Source organism: Eublepharis macularius, chromosome 3, assembly GCF_028583425.1.
Source record: "Eublepharis macularius isolate TG4126 chromosome 3, MPM_Emac_v1.0, whole genome shotgun sequence".
In the NCBI taxonomy this organism is placed as follows: Eukaryota; Metazoa; Chordata; class Lepidosauria; order Squamata; family Eublepharidae; genus Eublepharis; species Eublepharis macularius.
The window spans coordinates 150157521-150179261 of record NC_072792.1 but is presented as its reverse complement, the minus strand read 5'-3'; the positions used below and the strand labels follow the sequence as shown (position 1 = coordinate 150179261).

General features: G+C 43.4%; 1 protein-coding gene across 3 annotated transcripts; it reads right to left on the bottom strand.

Annotated features, from left to right (window-relative positions):
* Positions 1-574: 574 nt before the first annotated feature.
* SPART (spartin) lies at positions 575-18308 on the bottom strand. Of its 3 annotated transcripts, XM_054973695.1 has the most exons (10): positions 18233-18308; positions 15222-16056; positions 14039-14236; positions 13054-13158; positions 10298-10421; positions 8175-8369; positions 7066-7224; positions 6883-6973; positions 5736-5796; positions 1680-1851 (listed from the first exon to the last, which is right to left on the bottom strand). In XM_054973695.1, the coding sequence occupies exons 2-9, from the start codon at positions 16023-16025 to the stop codon at positions 5736-5738; spliced, it is 1737 nt and encodes a 578-aa protein (XP_054829670.1). In that variant the 5' UTR covers positions 16026-16056; positions 18233-18308; the 3' UTR covers positions 1680-1851. The 3 variants fall into 3 exon arrangements, with proteins under 3 accessions (XP_054829668.1, XP_054829669.1, XP_054829670.1); XM_054973693.1 differs by lacking the exon at positions 5736-5796 and having other exon boundaries at positions 575-1851; XM_054973694.1 differs by lacking the exons at positions 5736-5796; positions 13054-13158 and having other exon boundaries at positions 575-1851.
* Positions 18309-21741: the final 3433 nt, after the last annotated feature.

Below are 21741 nucleotides of genomic sequence, written 5' to 3'. Positions count from 1 at the left end.
ACTCCACATGTGGTTTAGATCCATTCCTGTCTAAGTAAGGCCCTGATTCTCACTCCTGTGACCTTCTAAGCCCTTAAGGGAGTCAAGCTGTCCAGTTTCCTTGGCTCAGCCATGGTTCTACAAATTAGTATGAGAGGCCAGCCTTAGGTGCTCTTTGTAAATCTTGGGTATGGGGAAGCAAATGAATGATGCGCATCCTCAAAGCCACTGTGCACACATATCATTGCCAAAGAAGGGCTTTAAAAAGACTACTTTTTGAACCTGGTCATGGAAATAAAGTTGGTATTTTTTAAAAATACTGCAGCAGCTTTGCTGACCACAGAAGCAGCAATTCAATAGGGAGAATGTACCCCATCACTGTGCCTATCAGAACAATCTGCCTGTTGAATTTCTGCCTGTCAGCTGTCAAAGGCCCAGAGGCAAAATGGGGGGGGGGGGGAGAGATGCTATACCTTCACAGGCGTAAGGATTCTAATTAACCCAACGTATACAAAATGAAAACACAGATATTCCCCAATTCCTTTCCAAGACCACTCAACTGATTGCAGATATTCAAATAAAAATGCAAGTAACAGAAAAGTTCGTTTTAAGTTTATTTGTAGTTTTAAATTAATAAGAAAGCTCAGTCAGATTTTAAGACGTAAGCCCCTTAACCAGTGGATTCATTCCCAACCAATACTACAACATTTGGCATCTGTGAAAGCTCTCAGTGAAGTTACATCAAACTAAAGCAAGGGTATGCTAACTGAGTGAAGATTCTCATGTCAATAACAATTGAATTTTTTATATTGACTGTGGAGGTCAGTAAATACTTAACCGTATGAAATGTACCATATGGCAACACAGGGCAGCCGTTTCCACTTGTGTTAGAGAGCTTTCTCAGAGACCGAGATGTGATCCCGGATCAAACATGCAACAAAGTGATTAAAGCATTTATGCTGAGCACACCCTTCTCTTTAGCAGAGCTCCAGTCTTATTAAAGCAAATATATATATCTTCCACAGGTTTGATGAGGCCAACCTACAAGTGGGATTAGGTTTGCCCATCATAGTAGGACAGAAAGGTGATCTACTCCAGAGGAGTCCAGGATTTCACAGTGCAGTTAACTGTGCTGTATCACTAACTGAATAAATAGCAAAATTTAAATCTTTGGTTTATTACAAGTGCTTGGAACCAAGTGTTCATTTAAAGGAAACTATATAAGGAGCTTACAGTTTAACCAGTGGGTTTGTTTAAAATTGAAGTAGTGCATACAGCTTCATTAGACTTTTTTTTAATCTCAGCAGCCATTTATATTGTTAGTTATTTTTAATCTTAGCAGCCATTTATATTAGTTACTCCAGATATGTTATACCTATAAATAAGGTTACAAAAATAGTCCCACTATACACAGATCTAAACTCTTTTATCTACCAATTTGAAAAAAGCACTCGATAGCCTTCCTCTTACGGAAGCTTGATGACAGTGCCAGTGTGAAAACAGAAATACTGAGATGGTACTTGAAACGTTCATTCTAGGAGAGACTTTTTAAAAAGCTTTTGGAATTAGTTCAGAAGTGCCAAGAATTAGAAAAATACAGGGAGACATCTGTTAATAGTTCATTTCTTTTAAATAAATTACACCACACTTTAAGGCTTTAGGAAATCCACCAACTGGAGTTATCACAGTCCATCTTTTTTCTTCTCCTTTTCTATAATCTTGTATTCGTCCAGCACGGCATGGCCCGCTTCCTTTGCAGTTTTCTTCACCATGGCTTTGATACCAATATTGTCGATATTAAAAGCCGTCACACCCACGTTGATGGCAGAATTTACTGCATTGTCTGTTGCATGGCCAGCAGCGTCCCCGTACCTTAATATAAATAAGGAACATGCCAAGTAAGATGATAGCACTGTGTTACTATGGAAAACTGCATATACACCCATTCCAATCAGGCTGTTCAAGATTTATTTTGAAGAAACCTGAAATAAGCAAGTAAGATGTAACATGGAATTCCAGCCAATCTTTCCAAAGCAAAAGGTTTGAGTGGCACAGAAAAAGGATGAAGAATACAGCTTTAATTTCATAGGGCTGCTAATCTGTCTCAGATGTAATTAATTCCCTTTTTTCCCCCAGCTTCAGAAATCATTTTTACTCTTGCTTTTGGGGTAAGTTACTCTAAATGCACTTTGAAGATGAATCAAAAAGCACTGGAGTGTGTTTTAAATTCTAGAATCCATCAGAGAGCACTGAAATCCAGTTACACTACGCTAAGACAAAGCTACTCAAACATGGCTTAAAGATTCATACTAGAAAGCCAAAATTCTAAATCTTAAGTGGGAAGCAAAATTAATACTGCTACATGCAAGTTTTTACTTGGTTGGTTAGTTCCTGAATTTCGGAATACTAGCAGTACGGAAGTTATGGAGATGGTCTGCTAGATTTTAAAGCCAAATTATTGAACTCTCTCCTGTAGAGGCCACTTACTGTTGTTGGTAACCAATGAATCTACCTAGAAATAGCTATATTCTATACTCATTTCAAAAAATGCAAGTAGGGACCTGTGAGACTTGCTCATTGGAGGGAGGGATACAATTGGGTACGCACCCACGGGGAGACCTGCTGGGGACTTGAGTGGAGGCAGATGGCTGGTGGTGGGTCTGCTGGGGCAGGCCTCCATATGCCAGGCTGCCTCACAGTAGCCCCTCCCTGTGCCCAGGTGGTGCCTCACAAGGATCCATCAGGGCTGGAGCCAGCTGTGCCCCACTCCAGTGGTTGGGCTGATTCCCATGGCCTGCACTACCATTCCGGCGCTCAGTTGGGTGCCCCCTTGTTGGATGATGCTCATGGCAGCTCTCCAGGCCTGCTGCTGCAGTCTCCTACTCTGACAATGGGAGTGGCAACGAGGCAGAGCCAGGTGCTCACCAGGGACAGGCTGGTGGTGCACCTGCCAGAGCGGTACACCACATGCCCAAGGCTACAGTCTAATCGCAGCCCCCACAGTGGCAGTAACAGTTCACCGGCAATATTCAGAGCATGTTGGCCAAGCAGATCTATGCCCCATCTGTCTTCTATTGCGCCATATTATGAGAAGTCCTATCTGACAAAGATACACGAAATGAGAAAAAAATCTGGACCCAGTGTACAACTTTTAGTTGAATGGAAATAATTCATTATCTGTATCATTGGTTGCTGTAACATTATCATTGCTGTTGTAATATCTTTGTCTTGAACACTGTGAACTATTAGCTTTAGACTTAATAGATATACACAAAAATATGAACCCTTATTGAAAATATACACAGTGGCACTAGAGTGTCTTTACTGTCATTGGTTTTACTACTGGTGTTCCTATATTCTAGTACTGTTCTTTGAGGAGTCGCGGGGTGGGAAGGCAGCAGCTCCCTTTGGCAGCAGCTACCTCTTGCCCAGCCTCACCTACGTGCAGCGAGGTGGGTCAATATGGCTGGGTGGCAGCAGAGTGTTGTCTGTGCAAATGCAAGGGATAGTCATCTGTTGGGGGGGGGAATGTAATCCTCTCCTTTTTTCAAAGTTTTCAGATTTTTCTGCAAACCTGGAGAGGGGGTAGTTTGCAAAACTCTCTGTTCTCTTTCTCCATGGTCCCAATCCACAGATGGGCCTATGTTCAGAATTAGATATACAGATACTGAAGCAAGTGGGGAAAGGAGGATCCAATCATACATGCCTTTAGTTTCCTATTGACAGAACAGCAGCCTTATAATTAATATTAATCTGCTAACCCCAACAAGTTAATTATTGGTTGGACAGCAAAAAGCAAAACATTTTCAATTTGATTAGTTTATTAACGTCATAAAGAGATATAACTAAGAGATATAACATGTATACTAGAAGGAGAAATAGCTGCAATGCCCGATTCGTGCAGTGCCAAATGTAATAGTAAGAGTATTCACACCATCTCAAAACTAGTTTTTGTACTCATACAAAACACAAGGACTTAATGCTAGAGTGATTCAAGAAGAATTAGTATTTCTACTTTTTTTTAAAAAAAATCACTAAACTAGCAGCATACTGGATGGTCCTGTCACCAATGGTCTTTAGACAACTGAGGTGTTTCTGCATAGTTGGGCAGGGTCTCCCTACATATGCAGAACAATTGTTCAAGTTAAAAAGAAAGACCCTCCCCCAAGTAGCCCAAGTAACATTCAAGTTCCTCCAGGGAAAACAGAACGTTGAAGGTGGCCATTCGTTAAAAACATGAAAGGGGGAGGGGCGAAGAAAGACCGAAGTAGGATCGGAAACTGGCCCATGAGATCCCTTAGCAGTTCATAACATCTCAACACAATCTCTTAACCCTAATTCTTCTGCCTCCTTTTCCATTCAAGGATGCTATAAGTTCTCCTTTCTAGGGGGAGAGCAGTTGTTAGAATTGGAGGAGAAAAAAAATTCCTTAAATCACTCAGCTCACTTTAAGATACAAAGAGCAGCCAAGCACCTGACAGTTAACAGCATCCTGAATAGGAGAGTGAAAGTAATGTTGGGGGGATGCATCCTGTGAAGTGAGCAAATTCCAGCTCCAAGTCACCCTTGCCCACTCTCCCAAAGCACAGGCAGGAAAATACACCCCTCCTATTGCAACATACTGCTCACATTTAGAGCTCAATAAGGAGCTTCGTGGAGCCCAAAACATCAGATGTCAGAGCAGCTATGTTGCAGCACTAGACTGCTAAGACTCAAGTTAGGTAAACAGCAAGTCTGAGGTCTAAAGCACTGCCCTACTAGGAGGAGTGGGGGATTTGCTGATTATATCCCCTCTTCTGTCCTTTATGGAATGACAAGGAATCATCTTATACAGTGCCCTAATCTCAAAGCACAAGAGAACAAGCTTTGAATAGTCACGAGGCCCGAGGTGAATTGTCAGCGGTATCAGAAGCAGTGGTGAAGTCAAGGAGAAGGGAGAGAAAGCAGAGACCTTGGGATTGTGGTGCTAAGATGAAATGATTAGTCCAGAGAAGCCCTAAGCATTTATATCAATTTCTGATGCGCTTACCCAAATTATTTTGTAACATGAGAATATCTAGTACTTTGGGCAGATAAGATGTTCACCAAGTTATTACTACATCATTTCCACAACAAGCTATTCATATGAATTAATAAGCAGCTTCCTCCCCAAAAGCTATTCTGTTTTAAGACTAAGCAGCAATCAGATTCCATTGAGGTGTCAGGAGTCAGGACCATTGCTAGATTACATTTTGAGCTTTTTATCAAATTCTGCATCAGACTTTTTGTGGGCTAAGCATTACTCACACCGGACTACGGAAATCATGTTAATATCCTCCTACATTCAGGATAAATCTCTGAATTGTTTTTTCTGGGTTTAAAGAAGGTCATCGTGCAAGCCGGATATTTTTTGGTTCGTTACCAACACATTTCTTGTTCAAATAGATAGTATATGGACAGGTGATAGCCAAGTAAAAAATAAGCTGCGCCCAGTATCTACAATATACCATGTGCCGATGTCTAAATCTGCAATTTGTCATCTGTTATGCAGATGGAAAAGTAAATTGTTGAATTTGTATAAGTGAGCAAACAAGGCCAAACCTCTTGTATAACACACTATTTATGTGGCCTTCCCTTGAAAATTTGTCTACTGCCCACTAGATGAAGGTGATGTAGGATTTTATGCAAGCAAAAGTAAGCATTACATATGCGTGAGAGATGGGGTGAATCCTCAAAATTACGCAAATACAAGTTAGCGGTAGATAACTGCAAGTTACTTATTGCTTTTCACTCTTAGCAGCCGCTGAAGTCAGATCTCCATTTTTGCTATTTTTATATCTAAAAATAAGAACAAAGATTAACACGAACTTTCAAGTAGTGTAGAGAAACAGCTTTTGTTGCCTGCTTTTAAGTTCTTTTTGGAGCGTACAGAACCTGAACAATCAGTAACATCTGAGGATCAGTTATGAAATATTGTTACTTGTATACAGAGCTGTTCCTCCACACAGCTCACTCCCTGCACAGAAAACAATCTCTGAATGAATCTTCAATCTCTGAATGGAGGGTGACCAGCAACAATCCCATTTTGAACTAGGTTAAATCTCAGACTGAAAACAAAAGAAAGGGAATGTTTATTCAGTGGTGCAATTAAGTAGAGCTAGTAGAGCAGGGTGGTTAAGAGTGTCAGACTAGGCTCTGAAAGACTTGGGTTCAAATTCCCACTCTTCCTTGGAAGCTTGTTGAGTAACCTTGGCCCAGTCACACATACTCAGCCTAATCTACCTCACAGGGCTGTTGCAAGGATAAAATGGAGAAGAGAATGATGTTAGCTGCTTTGGGTCCCCACTGAGGAGAAAGGCAGGGTGTAAATGAAGAAAATAAAGCAGGTCAGGGGCTGGTGGCCATTAATTAGAATGGCTCTAATGTGGAATAAATGAATTGGCCATAACAGTGACAACCCTGAGCATTTTAAAGCAGAGGCCTCTAATCATATGGAAAAAGAGAAGAAGAGGTCTTGGCAGTAGGCTTCCCAGCTCCCTGGCCAAGGGGGAGCATTCCCATCCCAACCAGCCACCCCCCCAGCCCTGCTCACCTGGCTGGGGGGGGGGAAGAACCAGGGGGAGCACACATGCTTCTCCATCATTTTATGGTACTACAGAGGACCAGCGGGTCACACTGAAGCCTGATTAATTAAAAATCACCTCTCTGGAGACATCATTTTCCAGTGTCCTGGGGCATACTTTATGCAAGCACAGTGGGTAAGTACCCTGCTGCCACTCGCCCCCGTGCCGTGCCCCCCCCCCCCAGTTTGGGGGGGTATTGAAAACAACCCCCTTCTCACGTTTACTTCTAGTATTGGACCTAGGCTGATATCCATGCCTAATCAAAACTGATTACACAGCAGAAAAATAAAATTAAACTTACTTATGCTTAACAGTCTGAACTGTCTCTTTAGATACACTTTTAGCAATACATTTTGCAGCACTTTCCAAGCCAAGCCAGATTGTAGAAAATCCTGCAAGCAGAATAATCAAATTACTGGACGTGAAGGAGTGGGGAAAATTAACAGGATTTACAGAACACAAAACAGAGTTTTTTTCAAGTTACCTTGAACTCCACTTGCAGCTACAACCAGAGCCCCATCCAAAGTAGACTTCCCATCTTTATCTCTCTTAAGGACATCTGGAACCAGTTTGCTTCCATGCTTTTTCACGTGAGGGGCTAACTCTCTTCCAACACAACTTGCAATGGAGCACACACCTTCAACTAAAATAGAAAGTAACTGACATTTACATTGAAAATTCTTGGTAAATACCTTAGATCTGCTGAAGCCCACATAACAATTAAATGTTCATAGCTCATTCTCTCAACCATTTTCTACAGTGGAGGGAGCTGCAATGAAACAAGTAGTTTATTTTCCACAGTCAGTACTTCACGGGGCTGCTGAAGGATAACATGAGCCCCATGCATGTTGCCATGAGGGCCTTGAGGCAGGATAAAAATACATGAATGGCTCTAAGTCAGTAAGTATTTGTTAGAATGTAACGAAGTTTTGAAAATTATTAGCCAAGATCTAAGGACACTAACCCTTCTTGGAAACTGAGCAAACAGCTTATCAAGTAGCAAATTACACCAATATTACCACATCCGCTCATCTGTGAGTATCTTTTTAAGACAAGATCAGATGAACTGCTACTTATCCTTGCCCCCCCCACCCTTTTCTAAAAAAAGTTTTGGGGTAAATGGAGCAGACCAAACTTATTGATTCACCCTTTCAAAGGAAGCTTGAGTCAAGACACTAAAAGATACCAGAGCTTAGAATTTACTATGGAATCCAGCTGTAGAACGTGACAGAGTGACCAGTGAGGATCTCTTGTTACACAAGCAGAAACCCGGGTGACATCTATAGAGTGAACCAATTCCTCTTATAATAATAATAATAATATAACAACATTTGATTTATATACCACCCTTCAGGACAACTTAATGCCCACTCAGAGCGGTTTACAAAGTATGTCATTATTATCCCCACAACAAAACACCCTGTGAGGTGGGTGGGGCTGAGAGCGCTCCAGAGAGCTGTGACTAGCCCAAGGTCACCCAGCTGGCTTCAAGTGGAGGAGTGGGGAATCAAACCTGGCTCTCCAGGTTAGAGTCCCGCTCTCTTAACCACTACACTACACCAAAATGGCTTAACCACTACACCAAGTTCTTACCCAAGAACTGGCTAACTTTTACTGCCCCTCCGGTAGCTTGCTTTGCTACTTGGAGCCCTTTTGCTACAGTTGGGTTGACTTCCAAAGGTTTTTCCTCTGGCTGAATGTGTTCTCGTAGTTTAGATGCTCCTGCATGGATTGCTTTTCCAGTATATTCAGCTCCTTTGACCAGACCCCAGCTCACCCACGAAGCTCCTTTGGAGACAAAAAAAGAAAGAAAGCACCTGTGTGATGCAGCAGCAGCAGGAGATTGTTCCCTGGATAAAATTTCCTAATACACAATTAAATATATATATACACACATACACACAGAGAGGGAGAGGGGAGAGGGAGAGAGCATACATGTCTTTGCTGTCCCCTCTCTTTCATTTCAATGAAGCATAATCCCCCTTTCCGCAGGCAACTCTGGAAAATTGATGATAGGAAAACCATTTTTTGCCTTTTTGCAAGAACAGCCGTTTCCTCCCCCAGTGCAAAGCAGTGTCTCTCCTGGTTTCTTCAACAGAGCTGGGCTCTGACCTTGGACCAACTTAACCTACCTCACAAGGCTGTCATACAAACAAGTGTGTCCGTGTGCGCGCGCGCACACATGCAGGGAAGAAAAAATGTCAAAAGAGATCAGACTGCACAATTGCAATAACGCTCCAACCTCCCACCACCACCAAGCAGAAAAACAGTGCAGACATTCTTCTTTTGGCTAGAGAAAGGCTAACACAATAGCCATTCGGAAGCACTGCTACAAGTGCTCTGGAACAAGGGTTAATTGTTTTTTTGGAAAACAGTTGAGTGCACATGTGGCTGTACAAGTGAATGTCAAAAGCAATTCTACAGAAGCATACAGTAGAATTCTGGACAACATTGCTTCAGATTGGGCGTAGGTGTGTATCTCTTTTGATTTTTTCCCACAGAAAATGTTCTCTACATAAACAAGCACAGCTGGAGAGACTGGTAGGTTTATAGCAACAGTAAATTTTCATGTGGGTGGACATGATTAAAAAATGTCTCCCAACCAGCAGCCTGAAGCTCTGTCACCTTAGCTTGCTTAACAGGTAGATGGATTCTAAACTTGCAGCAACCTGACCAAGTGGGATTCGTTCTTATTCTACACCATTCAGGTTGCAAAGAAGGAAATGGCTTTAGCTGCATGTCCTTGAAGGCAACTTTATATGCTGCGGTGACTCCTGTAGTCAGCCCAGAAACCTGCTGAGCAGTACACATGGCTCAGATGCATGCATGGAAAAGCACGCACGGAGGTGCCTTCAGGGGATGCTGCACCAGTTGCCATCTCTCAGCTATTTGGAATACGAATGTTCTGGATGTAGTGCAGAGTTTATTTTGTTGCTGTTTTAGTTCTGAGCTGCCATTTGACTGCTAAGAGTCAACCTGGCAGAAACTGATTTTACCTCCGTATTGATCTTCAGTTGCATCACCATTTCTCATGAACTTTTGGCAGATGTTGACAGTACCAGCTAAAAAGAATGTTGCACCTTTAGCATGCTCATTAAGTTCCAGTCTCCCTCTATGCAGCTCAACAAGCAGGTTTCAGGACAGGTAAATTACAATACTAGTAAGACCGTAATCATCAATTATAGTGCTGGACTATCTAGAAGTCAACACTCTAGGAATAAAATGTGTTCAGGCACCCTGGTGCACTCAACTGCATACTCAAAGTGGTTCCCACAAAGAAAAAAAATTATCAGTGAGTTGGAGCCAAAAGAAATTCCTGCTGAGGAAAAGGCAGGGAGGACAGTCAACAATTTTCACTGACTTCCTTCTCCCACGGTAGACCTCTTAATCCCTCATGCTGTTCACAGGGGTCTACTATTCCACAGGAGTAGCATTTCAGGGAGCACTTTTTGAACTGCTGCAGCAGGAGAGGAAAGGAAGCTCCACTCCAGAGACAGAAATCCCTTCTGTCAGTGGAGATTTTCTGTGAGATCCAACACTATACATTTCAGAGACTAAGCACCTTAGAAAATTTTCCTATGCAATCTTCAGACAGTTCTATTGTAAAAGTGGGAAGGATCAGAATTGTTATGCTTCCAGGATACAGTATTTTCATTGCACTCTCAAAATCAAGAGACTATACATTAAGCGTGTATCACGTTCAGTTATGAAAGTACCTGATAAAATTCCATGGGCGACTTTCTCACTCCAGTCAGGTAGCGCTCTTCCCTCCTCTTCAGGCTGCGGTTGAATACGCACAATCTGGCGGAGGTTAATCTCATCACTGGAAGTGTCAGCTGGCTGAAGAAGGAAACATCATCCAAGAAAGCAGCAAGATCAAAAGCCAAAGTACACCAGGCAACATGGGAGGAACCAAGTTCTCCTACAGCTATTTGCCTTATGATCACCCACTTTGGTTGTTGTGGGTTTTCCGGGCTGTATTGCCGTGGTCTTGGCATTGTAGTTCCTGACGTTTCGCCAGCAGCTGTGGCTGGCATCTTCAGAGATGTAGCACCAAAAGACACAGTTGCCATCCTATTGGTGCTACACCTCTGAAGATGCCAGCCACAGCTGCTGGCGAAACGTCAGGAACTACAATGCCAAGACCACGGCAATACAGCCCGGAAAACCCACAACAACCATCGTTCTCCGGCCGTGAAAGCCTTCGACAATACATCATCCACTTTCCTCCTTTTTTTCCTATTTAAAACCAGACTGGTGAACACCACCTTACAGTTAAATTACCATTTTCCACCTGGAGATCCAGTGCTTCTGTATGGCTTTCCCAAGACCAGAAGAGTGCCCACATTGGCCCACTAGATGCCCTATTTAAAGGGGTGGTGTTGATAGAAACGGAGTAATTTGCCATGAGCAATGAATCCTTTGGATTGTTGTTATGCATTTTTAAAATGTTTATACTGCCAGTGCAAATGGGTTTTTGTAAACCACTGTTGATGGTGGGCTATAAATATTTTTTGAAAAATATAAATAAATTCAGGATTAAGAAATTGACTGATATGGCATCCCTTTATTCAGGGAGTCTGGAACAGTGCATGCAGCTTTTTATGGAAATCTACTTTTTCAGAGTTTTCCCCCTTTCAAATTTACACATAACAGAAGTGCATTCATGTCCTGTGATGGGTTTTTTTGTACTGGGCATAGCCAGGAACAAGACCAAGTTCAACAGGTGAAGAGACCCTTTGGCTGATAGTTAGCCATTTACTATCAAAGATTTCGCATTGAGGATCAGACTATTATTCAAAAGGCTGCAATAATGATGATTAGACAGGGACATTAAAATTAAATTCAACATGGAAGAGGAAGAATTATATATTTGGGGAGGAGATGAAGTCAACTATTTGCACTGAAGTTTTATAGTCATGGCTCCTGTATTTCAACACCATTCTAGTGTCAATTCTGAAGTAACATTGTTCCTTTCAAAAAAGAAAGGAGCAACAGGCATGAAGTTCTTGCTTCAGAATTCTCAATTTAGGGGGATTTTTCATTCAAATGCAACATTTATTAAATAGAATAAATTAGGCTGATTTCCAATGTAGTATCTATTCTAGGAACAGATTCCCGCACCCCTGCAAATGCTCAGTTGCCATCCTATTTTGTATACATTTCCCAACACTCACACTTAATTAAAAATAGCCTCTATTCATGCAAAGATTAGGAGCCAAATATAAGTGTCTGGGTATATACAGATCACGGATTAACCCTGCTATAAGCTCCTTAAGCAAATCACTGAGGAACAGGAATAAGTATTTGGTAACAGCAAAACTCCTCGCCATGGATATCAATGCACAGTTGGTAGGCATCACCCCCAGAGGGTTCCCAAAGAGTTCATAATAGTGTTATCATTTGCAGTCCATAAAACTAAGATTCTGTTCCCCTTTTTGATAAATTTCTAAATATTTGCTAAATAAAATATATTGTGCTGAATTTGAGCAACAAAAAGCTTTAAAAATGAGTAACTTGTGGGAAACTTTAGTTCTCCTTCCCTACTGAAACTAAGCCTAAGCTTATGTTAACCAGAATGAATGCTTACTCTCCTCCGGTTTATCCCTGCCGATGCTTCTCTCTGTTCCCCTTATTGTAAGCTCCTCAGGGCAGGGACTGTCTCCTTATACTATGCCAAGCACCATGCTTACTGGTTGTGTAACAAACAAAGATGCCATTGACCAACGATTAATGGCACCTCATACCATAGCTTTTAGAAATTAGGTTTATAAGACATTGGATACAGAAAGAGTATTAGTTTACAGGACAAAGGAATCAGTAAAAGCCATTTGTCAGTCAAAAACTGCTAATTGACTTGACCTGTAGAGTATCCCTTCCTCATACTTATTTTTGTTTGAGTATACAGACACAGAACTAGTTAACAGTTCAGACCTAATTACCATGCTGTCAGCAGCAGCCAAAAAAGAACTTTCAGCATGGAAATTCACTTATACCTTGGGCCCGTGTCTCACAATTTGGGCTCATCTCTGGTGCAAAAGTCACTGAGTCCAACCAGAACGGAGAAGACATGGGGTCAAATCCCTATTCAACCTGACTGGGTGACTCTGAGTCCGTCATTCTCCCTCATATTAACTTACTTCACAGAATTGTTGCAAGGATAAAAGGGCTATGCATGCCACCCTGCTCTCCTGGGGAGACAGGGTAGTTTAAAAATCAGATATATATTCCAAGTCCAATAAGCTTTGACATTTAAGAATCTCCTCCTTGTGCAGCATAAGCTCAAGAAAACTTTCTGAACATACTTGTTAGCAATTTACACAAGGGAATCACATTTTTAATGTTTTAATCAGCCAACGTAAGGATTTTTTTTTTTGCTAGTTGTGGACATACACATTTCCTAAGTTTAACATACATCAACTCAGTAAAGATCTGCACCACTGCCATCTTAAAACCACAGTCCTAAAGTTACCTGGTCTCTGAGATCAGACCTCTGTTTTAACAGATCCTCAAAAAGTTCTTTGTAAGATCGTGGGCATTCTGATGGTAACCCTATTCCCTCATGGGATCCTGGAACCTGTGATACCATATCAAGGGCATTAATAGTTTCACAAATTTGAAGGCTGAACAAGGAATCTGTTCTACACTGCCGTACCGTCTAACCTGTTATCAAACAGCACAAAGTGACACTTCTTAAGAACGCCATGCCGGTGAATTCATGCATTAACACAGTCTAAGTGCTCGTCAGACACATGCACAAGTAATTGCAGGATCAGGCTGTTCATAATGATATGGCCTGTTCTGTGGCAGATTAAACAAACTTCTTCAGGAGAATGCCAATTTTATTACATTAAAGTGATATAGGGGCTTGGGTAATTTTTGTAATCCATGCTAACCTTTCAACTATGAATGCAGATTTTTAGCAGCAAGTTCGCTTCTTCCAATTTCTACCAGCTAGACTTGCCACCTACTTAATGGAAAGTTTGTTGGATTGATAGATCTTGCAATAACTTTCTCCTCTGTGAACATTAATGAGTAGGCTAGGACAGAGTTGTCTCTAAAATAACCGTGTCTAACTTAAAAGAATTCCCCACACTCGTAGTAGCTTGGATTTTTCATACCATGCCCCATTACCAGCAATTAACCTGGTCACTGTATTTCTTTCCCCCACCTTGAGCAGCAGTAGTGTCTCCTCAGTAGTTCTTAGCCAGCTGTATTCACCCCCACTTCCCAGCGCCGCAACTAGAAATGTATTCCCAGTTAAAATCCTTCCACCTCCAAATGAGCCATGTTCTACATTCCTAAAAGGATTCTGTGCATTGATGATACTAACATTCCTTTTTGGAGTTGCAGGAACCCAGATTATGTAATAGCTCACCAGTATCCCCCTGTGATTCTTGTGCTTTATGTATTTTAAATCATTCTGTCAGACAATGGATCTAATTGCTGGCATTTACCTGCACTCTAAGGTCAGACATCTGCTTCAGCAGATCTTCAAACAGTTCTCTGACAGCAGATGGGAGCTCTGATGATAGCACTACTCCCACGTAGGAGCCTGACACCTGTGACATCACGTCAGGGAACATGTACACTCCAGTACTGCAGGAGAGAACAGGCGACTGATGGCACATAAGAGGATACAGCCAGTCACAAACCTGGAAGAGAGACGCCCCCCAAAAAGACATTTTAACAGATCACTGTCATTTTCAATGTCACACATCACCAATCATAGATCTTGCCATTTCAGTGACAAACGCTAGAGGATCAGCATACATGGTTGAGTAAAAAAAAAACCAAGAGCTACTAACAACCATTGACCTACAGTGTTTTGATATATTGTCAAAGGGGCCCACGAGTCACATTTGCAAGGATATTTTCAGCTTTGTACAAGAGATATCTTTTATTGTGCAAAATCGAGTTTCATAAGCACTTAACAACAGGGATGGTGCTAAGATTCCTTTGTGTCTCAGATATCAGATATGAACATGGCCCAATTCATGAAAGAACCTTTGCACACCATTAGCTTCAGTAAGACTTTCTAAACTGCACAGCAAGTTTGAGGACACTGGCCAGGCCAGCTGGGCTACTCTGTTGTTCCCACGAGTGGAAAGTAGGTGCATGTCTTAGAACAAACCCATCACTTCCTCACACAGCAGAGAAATACTGGCAGGCAAAGACGAATTGTCAGGGAAATCTGTCCACAATTACTGAGCTTCCCACTGAAGAAACTCCAGTAATTGTCCAAAGAATTCCAGGATTTCCTGAAGAAAAGCTCAAAAGCCAACGCAGCACAAGAACAGTAAGGCTCCCCACCCCCACCTCACGCTGCTGCCAATCAACTGCTGCCTGCTTCATAGGTTTATTTCTAATGAATGTACTTCATTCATACCTTGCCTTTCTCTCAGTGGGAACACAAAATGGCTTATGTCATTCTCATTTCCATATTATCTTAACAACAACCCTTTGAAATAGGTTCGGCTGAATGTGTGGGAATGGCCCAAGGTGGCCCAAGAAGCTTCCATGGCAGAATGGGGGAGTCCAGCCTGGGTCTCCCCAGATCCTAGTCCGAAATTCCAACCACTATACCACACTGACTCTCAGGCCGAGACTGCTGGGATGACAGTACACGCCAGGTCTTACCTGAAGAAAAGCAGGGGGGCGATTCTGGGCCACAGCTTCATCACTGTCCAAGAACTTCACAATCCGAAGGTATCCAGGATAGGAGGGTGCACTAACTTGCCCATCAGGTGTTACATAGAATATCTGCACTCCATGAGGAATGAGGATCAGCTCGTCGGCATCCACTCCAAAACTGTGAACAGGAGGCGGCTGCATGTTTTTTGTGTAGAAGTCGTCTCCAACAGAGGAGAACTCCCCAGAGTCTGTTCCATACGACACAGTAAAGTGCCCATCAGTGGCTTCAGGGGTATAAGCAGGGGGTGCGTCAGCAGGCAGAGCCATCGAAGAGGAAGGACTCATCCCAGAAACTGGGTCTTGGCCTACAGAATCCACACTTGCCCCTTTGGGAGGAGATGTCAATGAACTAGGTACAGGAGGCCTCACGGGCTTTTCTTTGGCGGGAATTGCTGGATATAACCTCGGCAACTCTGCAGAGGCATCCGCTGCCACGGGACTGGGCTGCGCATTCTCATTTAGAATACTCAGTCGCGCACTAACGTTTTGTAGGGTCTCTCTCATCTTCTGCTGCATCTGCCTGACAGAATCCCACTGGGGTCCCATGCATTCAGGGCCTTGCGATGGGATTCCGACTCCCTTGAGCAAGTGGTTGATCCCCTGCTTGTAATAATTTCTGGCTTCTTCCTTCTGTCCCAACTCATCTGTGTTCAGGCCTTTATTCACAAACACGAAAGCTTTCCTGTATTCTTCTCTGATTGCCTTGATGTTGGCATTTCCCTGCAGAGCTGGATCCGGTTCTTGTTCCATTACTGCAAACTGGAACACAGCATGAGCGTAACTGGAGACATAAAGCAGAAAAGGACGCTCCAGTTAGGTGATACCTACTGCTTGGATGGCAAAAACAGAACACAACACACAACGGAGCTGTAAAGTTGCACCTAAGAAACAAAGTCCTGAATAGACATAACTAGCAATTACTAGGAAACAGGCTCGCCTTCTTCAAAGAGATACTGGGCTGGAGCTTATTCCTCTCCTACCGCTTACACTGAGCCAAGGCTGAAGCCTTCCTCCAGCCAAAGGAGACTTCCTCCAGCTTAAGCTCCAACAGACTCACTCCTTCGGCTGCGGGGAGGCTGCTTTCTGGGTCCTCACCATTGCCATAGCTTATGGACTTAGTATGGGCCTCTTTGTTGCTGTTGTGCATTTACACTTAATCTTAACATGAATTTAGCACTCACTTTTATGAAGGTTCGAAACTTAATGGCTGATAAGATCGTCTGACTGCACACAAGTCATGCATTAACTGCTGAACTGCCTTTAAGGCTGAAAAGGCCCAGGAAGCTTTTTCATGTTTCATGTTGTTTGATAGGCTCAATTGTTACTGCAGACTTACAGCCAGTTTATACCATTAACTGAATCAAGCAGTAAAATCCTTCCAAAGAACCCACAGAGGAATACATGGTTCTCACCTCCTTCATTTTATCCTCCTAACAACCTTGTGAAGTGGGTTAGGCTGAGAGATGGTAACCAGCCCTAGGTCATCCAGTGAGCCATGTGACCAAGTGGAAATTTAACCCCCCCCCCTCCCCAGACCTAATCCAGCACTCTAACCACTACACCTCAAGCAGGGGGTTAATTTTATAGAAGCACATTTCAACATGCAATTCCCCACCTAAAGCAACACAGTCCACAAAAGCTTTATCTCATGATTATATTGGCTCGGGAACTGTAAACAGTAATCTTAAGAGCTATTTTTTTTTATGATGAGACTTCCTTAGCTAAACAAGAAGGAATATAAGTACAGCTGTGGATGCACATTGTTGTATAAGCATTCAGCTGTGCAGCAAAATCCAAAGCAAGTTTTACACAGAAGCAAGCCCCGCCAAGTTCAACAGGTCATGCTCTGTATGTTGTAGGTGTACTTAAAACACAGCTATGTTTTCAGAGCAGCTAAATCCCGAACTTAAAATGCCAGTGACCAACCAACATCCGAAAAGCACAAAAAGTTGCCTATGCTGCCATTCAGTAACAGGACAGCAGGCTTTAAAAAGACCATTCATCGGCACAAACAATGGGGAACGCCAGCTTTCAAAACTGTAAGGCCAGTTTGTGGGTAGGGAGGGACGGTTTGGGGACCGGAGCGCTGCCCTGCCATTGTAAACTCGTGATGCTTCAGGACAGAGGGCACTCTGTGCGCCAGGCCTCCAGAGCCGCTCCGAGCAGCCATCCACAGGCACCAGCCTTAGCCGCGAAACGGGAAAACACGTCAGCGAGGCACACGGGAGAGGGGCCGAGTCATCCGCTTTGGCAGATCCTGGCCAGTTCTGCCGCACCAAAGTTCAGCCTCAGCTCCAGCCGGGTGGGCAGACGCGCTCAGGCCTGACGAGGGGACCCGGACTCTTCCACTGCCCCAGCACGCTAGAGACAGGTGGAGGATCTCCTGGGAAAGACAGCTAAAAGGAACCTCGCTCTGTCTGAGAGACGAGAGGAGCAGCTGCCCGCGGTGGCCATCTAGGTTGCAACTTTATGTATGCTGACGCAGAAGCAAGTTTTGCCGAACTCCATGGAACTTAGGGGCAAACACAGTAGGAGTGGGCTATAAAGATGCACCCCCGGTATGTCCTTACTTGGAAGTAAGCCCTATATACAAACAGGGCTTACTCCCGAGCAAAACTGCAACCGTTCACAGCTCCGGGGCAGCGCAGCCAGTCCCCAGCAGCTGCCACCTAACAGGATACCTGTCCACCACGAGCAGGAGTCCCACTTTTGGCTACTGTATTCTACACAAGACCCATCCCCAGCAAGTCACGGAAGGCCCTAAAATTACTTTTGGTATAGCTTAACCGCACGCAGCAGCTTCAGAGAAGGTGCCTCTGAGCGTACACAGAGTGTATTTTCAGGCTCTCCTGGAGAACTGGCAGATAAAAAGAGTTTAGGAATAGGAAAAGTCAAGAAGAAGCCGCCCCGCCGCCCCCCTTCCAAATGTTCACCGTTCTCCCCATCCCTTCACTCACAGAAACCTGGCAGCGCAACCCCAGCGAGCGAAACCGACCCTCCCGCGCCGGCCGCCACCGCTTCTGCGGTTGTTGCTCAGGCCCACGCTACGTCACGTGACGTGAGCCGCCTCCCTCTCGCTGTGTCGTTTCCTCCTCCTGGAAGGTTCTGGGTGCTCTTCGGTCGCCAGGGGGCGCTCCAGTCTCTCGGTTCGGGCCGTTTCTCTTTTATCGCTTGTTCCCCCTTTTGCTACCTCTTAAAAAGCCGCGAAAGAAACCAGCCCGTAAAGATCTCAACAGAAACATATATATTTGAAATAGCATTTGTGATATATGACACAGAATTTTAAATTATATATCAATGGATGGATAAGTTTTATATGTGGTGCTTTGTTTTATTCTATACACACACACACAAATTCTCCCATAGAATAAAATATATTGTCCAAAATATATGAATGGATAGAAAATTTTTCTATATAGTACTTCTGTGTGAGAATATATTAGAACTACTTTTTCATATATATTGTATGGTTTTGTTGAGGTCTTTTTACCTGTTGGTTGGTTTGTGTGGTATCATCAGGACCTCTTCCTATTTTTGCTTTTGTGTGCCTTTTAAAGAGGACAGAGAGCCAGTTTGGTGTAGTGGTTAAGAGCGTGGGACTAGAGCCAGGTTTGATTGCCCACTCTTCTGCTTGAAGCCAGCTGGGTGACCTTGGGCTAGTCAGAGCTCTCTCAGCCCCACCCACTTCACAGGGTGTTTGTTGTGAGGATAATAACAACAGACTTTGTAAACCGCTCTGAGTGGGCATTAAGTTGTCCTGAAGGGCGGTATATAAATCAAATGTTATTCCTTTATAGAGCTAGGCGGCTGGTCTCTTTTGCTGTGCTTATGGGTCCGAGCAAATGTGAACAGTCTCGGCTTTCTCTCGTCCAGGATGTCCTGGCAATCGTCGTTTTTTTGGACATTGTAGATGGATCTTTCTTCAAGGCTTTGTGGCCACCATGGATTGGATTATTGGGAACCAAAGCATAGGTCCATAGACAATAATAATAGATTATTTTAAAAAACAGGTGAGGGGGCAGTCACAGAATGTAAGGGATGACGGTCCGCTTGCTGATTGTGAGTCGTTGAGAAGAGTTTCATTCAACAAGAAATTAAATGTGGGCATAGCTTTGATTGCAAAAAAAAATATGGCCTCTAACTTGGCCACTAACACAGATGGCTTTAAAAGGGGGAATAAGCACAAATTTATGTACGTAAGATGTCACAAGGGCTATTAGCCATGGGAGCAATCCAAAGTAGGTTTATTTAGACGTAAGATCCATTTTTTACTTCCAACTTACTTCCAGGAAAGTATTCTTACGATTTATAGATCCAGAGGAGTTAGCCGTGTTAGTCTGTAGTAGCAAAAATAGAAAAGAGTCTAGTAGCTCCTTTAAGACTAACCAACTTTACTGTAGCATAAGCTTTCGAGAATCACAGTTCTCTTTTTCAGATGCATGGAGGGTGCATGCATCTGAAGAACAGAACTGTTCCCTCCATGCATCTGAAGAAGAGAGCTGTGATTCTCGAAAGCTTATGCTACAGTAAAGTAGGTTAGTCTTAAAGGTGCTACTGGACTCTTTTCTATTCTTACGACTGTAACCTAAATAGCATAAGCTCAGTAAATGATTGCATACGATTGCAGGGAAGGATAACAACTGAGATCTTGGTGCCCTGCTTATAGGAAGGGTTTCTAACAGGCCTGGAGAAAAGTGTGCCATCCCTTCAACAGAATCTTCATCTGTAGAAACAGGAAGCTGAAGCTTTTCCTGGCACGGAGGTGAATAACACCTGGTAAAGATATCCCATTAAGCTTCTGTTAAGGGGAAAGGACTTTTTCCCCCTCCAAGCAGCTGGAAACTCTCCTTATAGTAAACATTAATTGACTTGCCAACTCTGGATCAGGCAATTCCTGGTGATTTGGGGGTATATCCTGGGGGGAGCAGGGTTTGTCAGGGTGGGAGTGGGGTTCAGTGGGATATAATGCCATACAGTCCACCCTCCAAAGGAGCTATTTTTTCCAAGGGGAACCAATTTCTGTAGTCTGGAGATCAGTTGTGATTCCTGGAGCTCTCAAGGCACCACCTGGAGGTTGGTAGCCCTAATCATGTCTAATAGGAATTTTAACAATGTGTTGACTCTAGGGCAGTAACTGTGGGCCACACAGAGGCAATTCAGTTTGTGCTCATGGGTATGCAGAAATAGTCAAAAAAGAGGAGGAGTGGAAGGAGAAGAGACATGCATCTGGAATAGGCTGCTGAGGGCACTTGAATGCCCAATAAAAAGACAGAAGGGAAAATAAGAAGAAGCAGGGGAGGATAAGGAAATTGGCTTGCTCATGTCCTTGAGAGTTTTAAAACCACTATCCTGGACAGAAGCCCCAGTGAATGAAACAGGAGTAAGTAGCCTGCTTAGAAGGAAGAAGATCTGGCTTGGGAATAAGACTGCCAGCTGGAGGAAAAAATGCCCAGTCCTTTTAACAAAGGCTTATTGGAATGTTGTTTGTGAGTGTCAAGTGCCATCAAGTTGCAGTGACTTATGGCAACACCTTATGGGGTTTTCAAGACAAGAGATGAACAGAGATGGTTTGCCATTGCCTCCCTCAGCATAGCGACCCTGAACTTCCTTAGTAGTCTCCCATCCAAGTACTAACAAGGGCTGGCCCTGTTTGGCTTCCAAGATCTGACCAAATCCAGCTAGCCTGTGCCGGAATATTTTTTTTACCAGGTGGCTTTATTTATCTCCTTGGCATGAAGAGCTTCAACTGCCCATTTCTGTTAAGCTTCTGCTCGGCAGACAAGATATTTTTCTTTTGGCCTGTTGGCAACTCTAGCACACCTGAAAGTGTTGAAATATCATGCCAAAATTCAGTATTGACTAGAGTCACACATTGTTGGACACTGAACAGTCAGAATCTGTCACCTTCTAGGTTTTCCTGTCCATTTAGAGGGATGAATAATTACACAGTGCAGCATCCAGTGTTGAGTGGATTCTGCCTCAAACTTTGTGGGGAGAGAATCAGATGCCACTGGAATTAAACTTCGAAGGAATTCTCTGAATCAGCTGCTTATAACTTTCAGCACTACTACGTGATAAAGGTGCCACAAACTAATTTTGTTCATCTTGAAGGTGCCACTGGACTGGGATTGCCAACTTCAGCATGGGAAATTCTTGCAGATATCGGGAGGGAGGAGTTTGGAGAGAGGAGAAAGTTAGTGGAGAGATGCGATGCTATAGAATCCACCCTCTAAAGCTGCCATTTCTTCCAGGGGAACTGATCTCTGGAGTCCGGAGACCAGTAGTAATTCTCAGAGAACACCAGGCTCTGCCTTGAGATTGGTAACCGTACTTGTAATGATTTCAAGAAATGGGTGCATGTGTCTTTAAATGCTTGGTGTGAGATAGGTGAAGAGTGGGGGGTGAAAGAGAGGGGTGAGTGAGTGATATGATTGGTTGATGACTGAGAGGGTGGGCGGAGTGAATG

Excerpts from the sequence above, each read along its gene's own strand:
- SPART (XM_054973693.1), bottom strand. The coding sequence starts at position 16,025 with ATGGAACAAGAACCGGATCCAGCTCTGCAGGGAAATGCCAACATCAAG. Across the intron at positions 10,422-13,053 it reads GGTCTGATCTCAGAGACCAG|CCAGCTGACACTTCCAGTGA; the intron begins GTAACTTTAGGA and ends TTCCTTCTTCAG. Across the intron at positions 1,852-6,882 it reads GTTCAGACTGTTAAGCATAA|GTACGGGGACGCTGCTGGCC; the intron begins GTAAGTTTAATT and ends ATTTATATTAAG.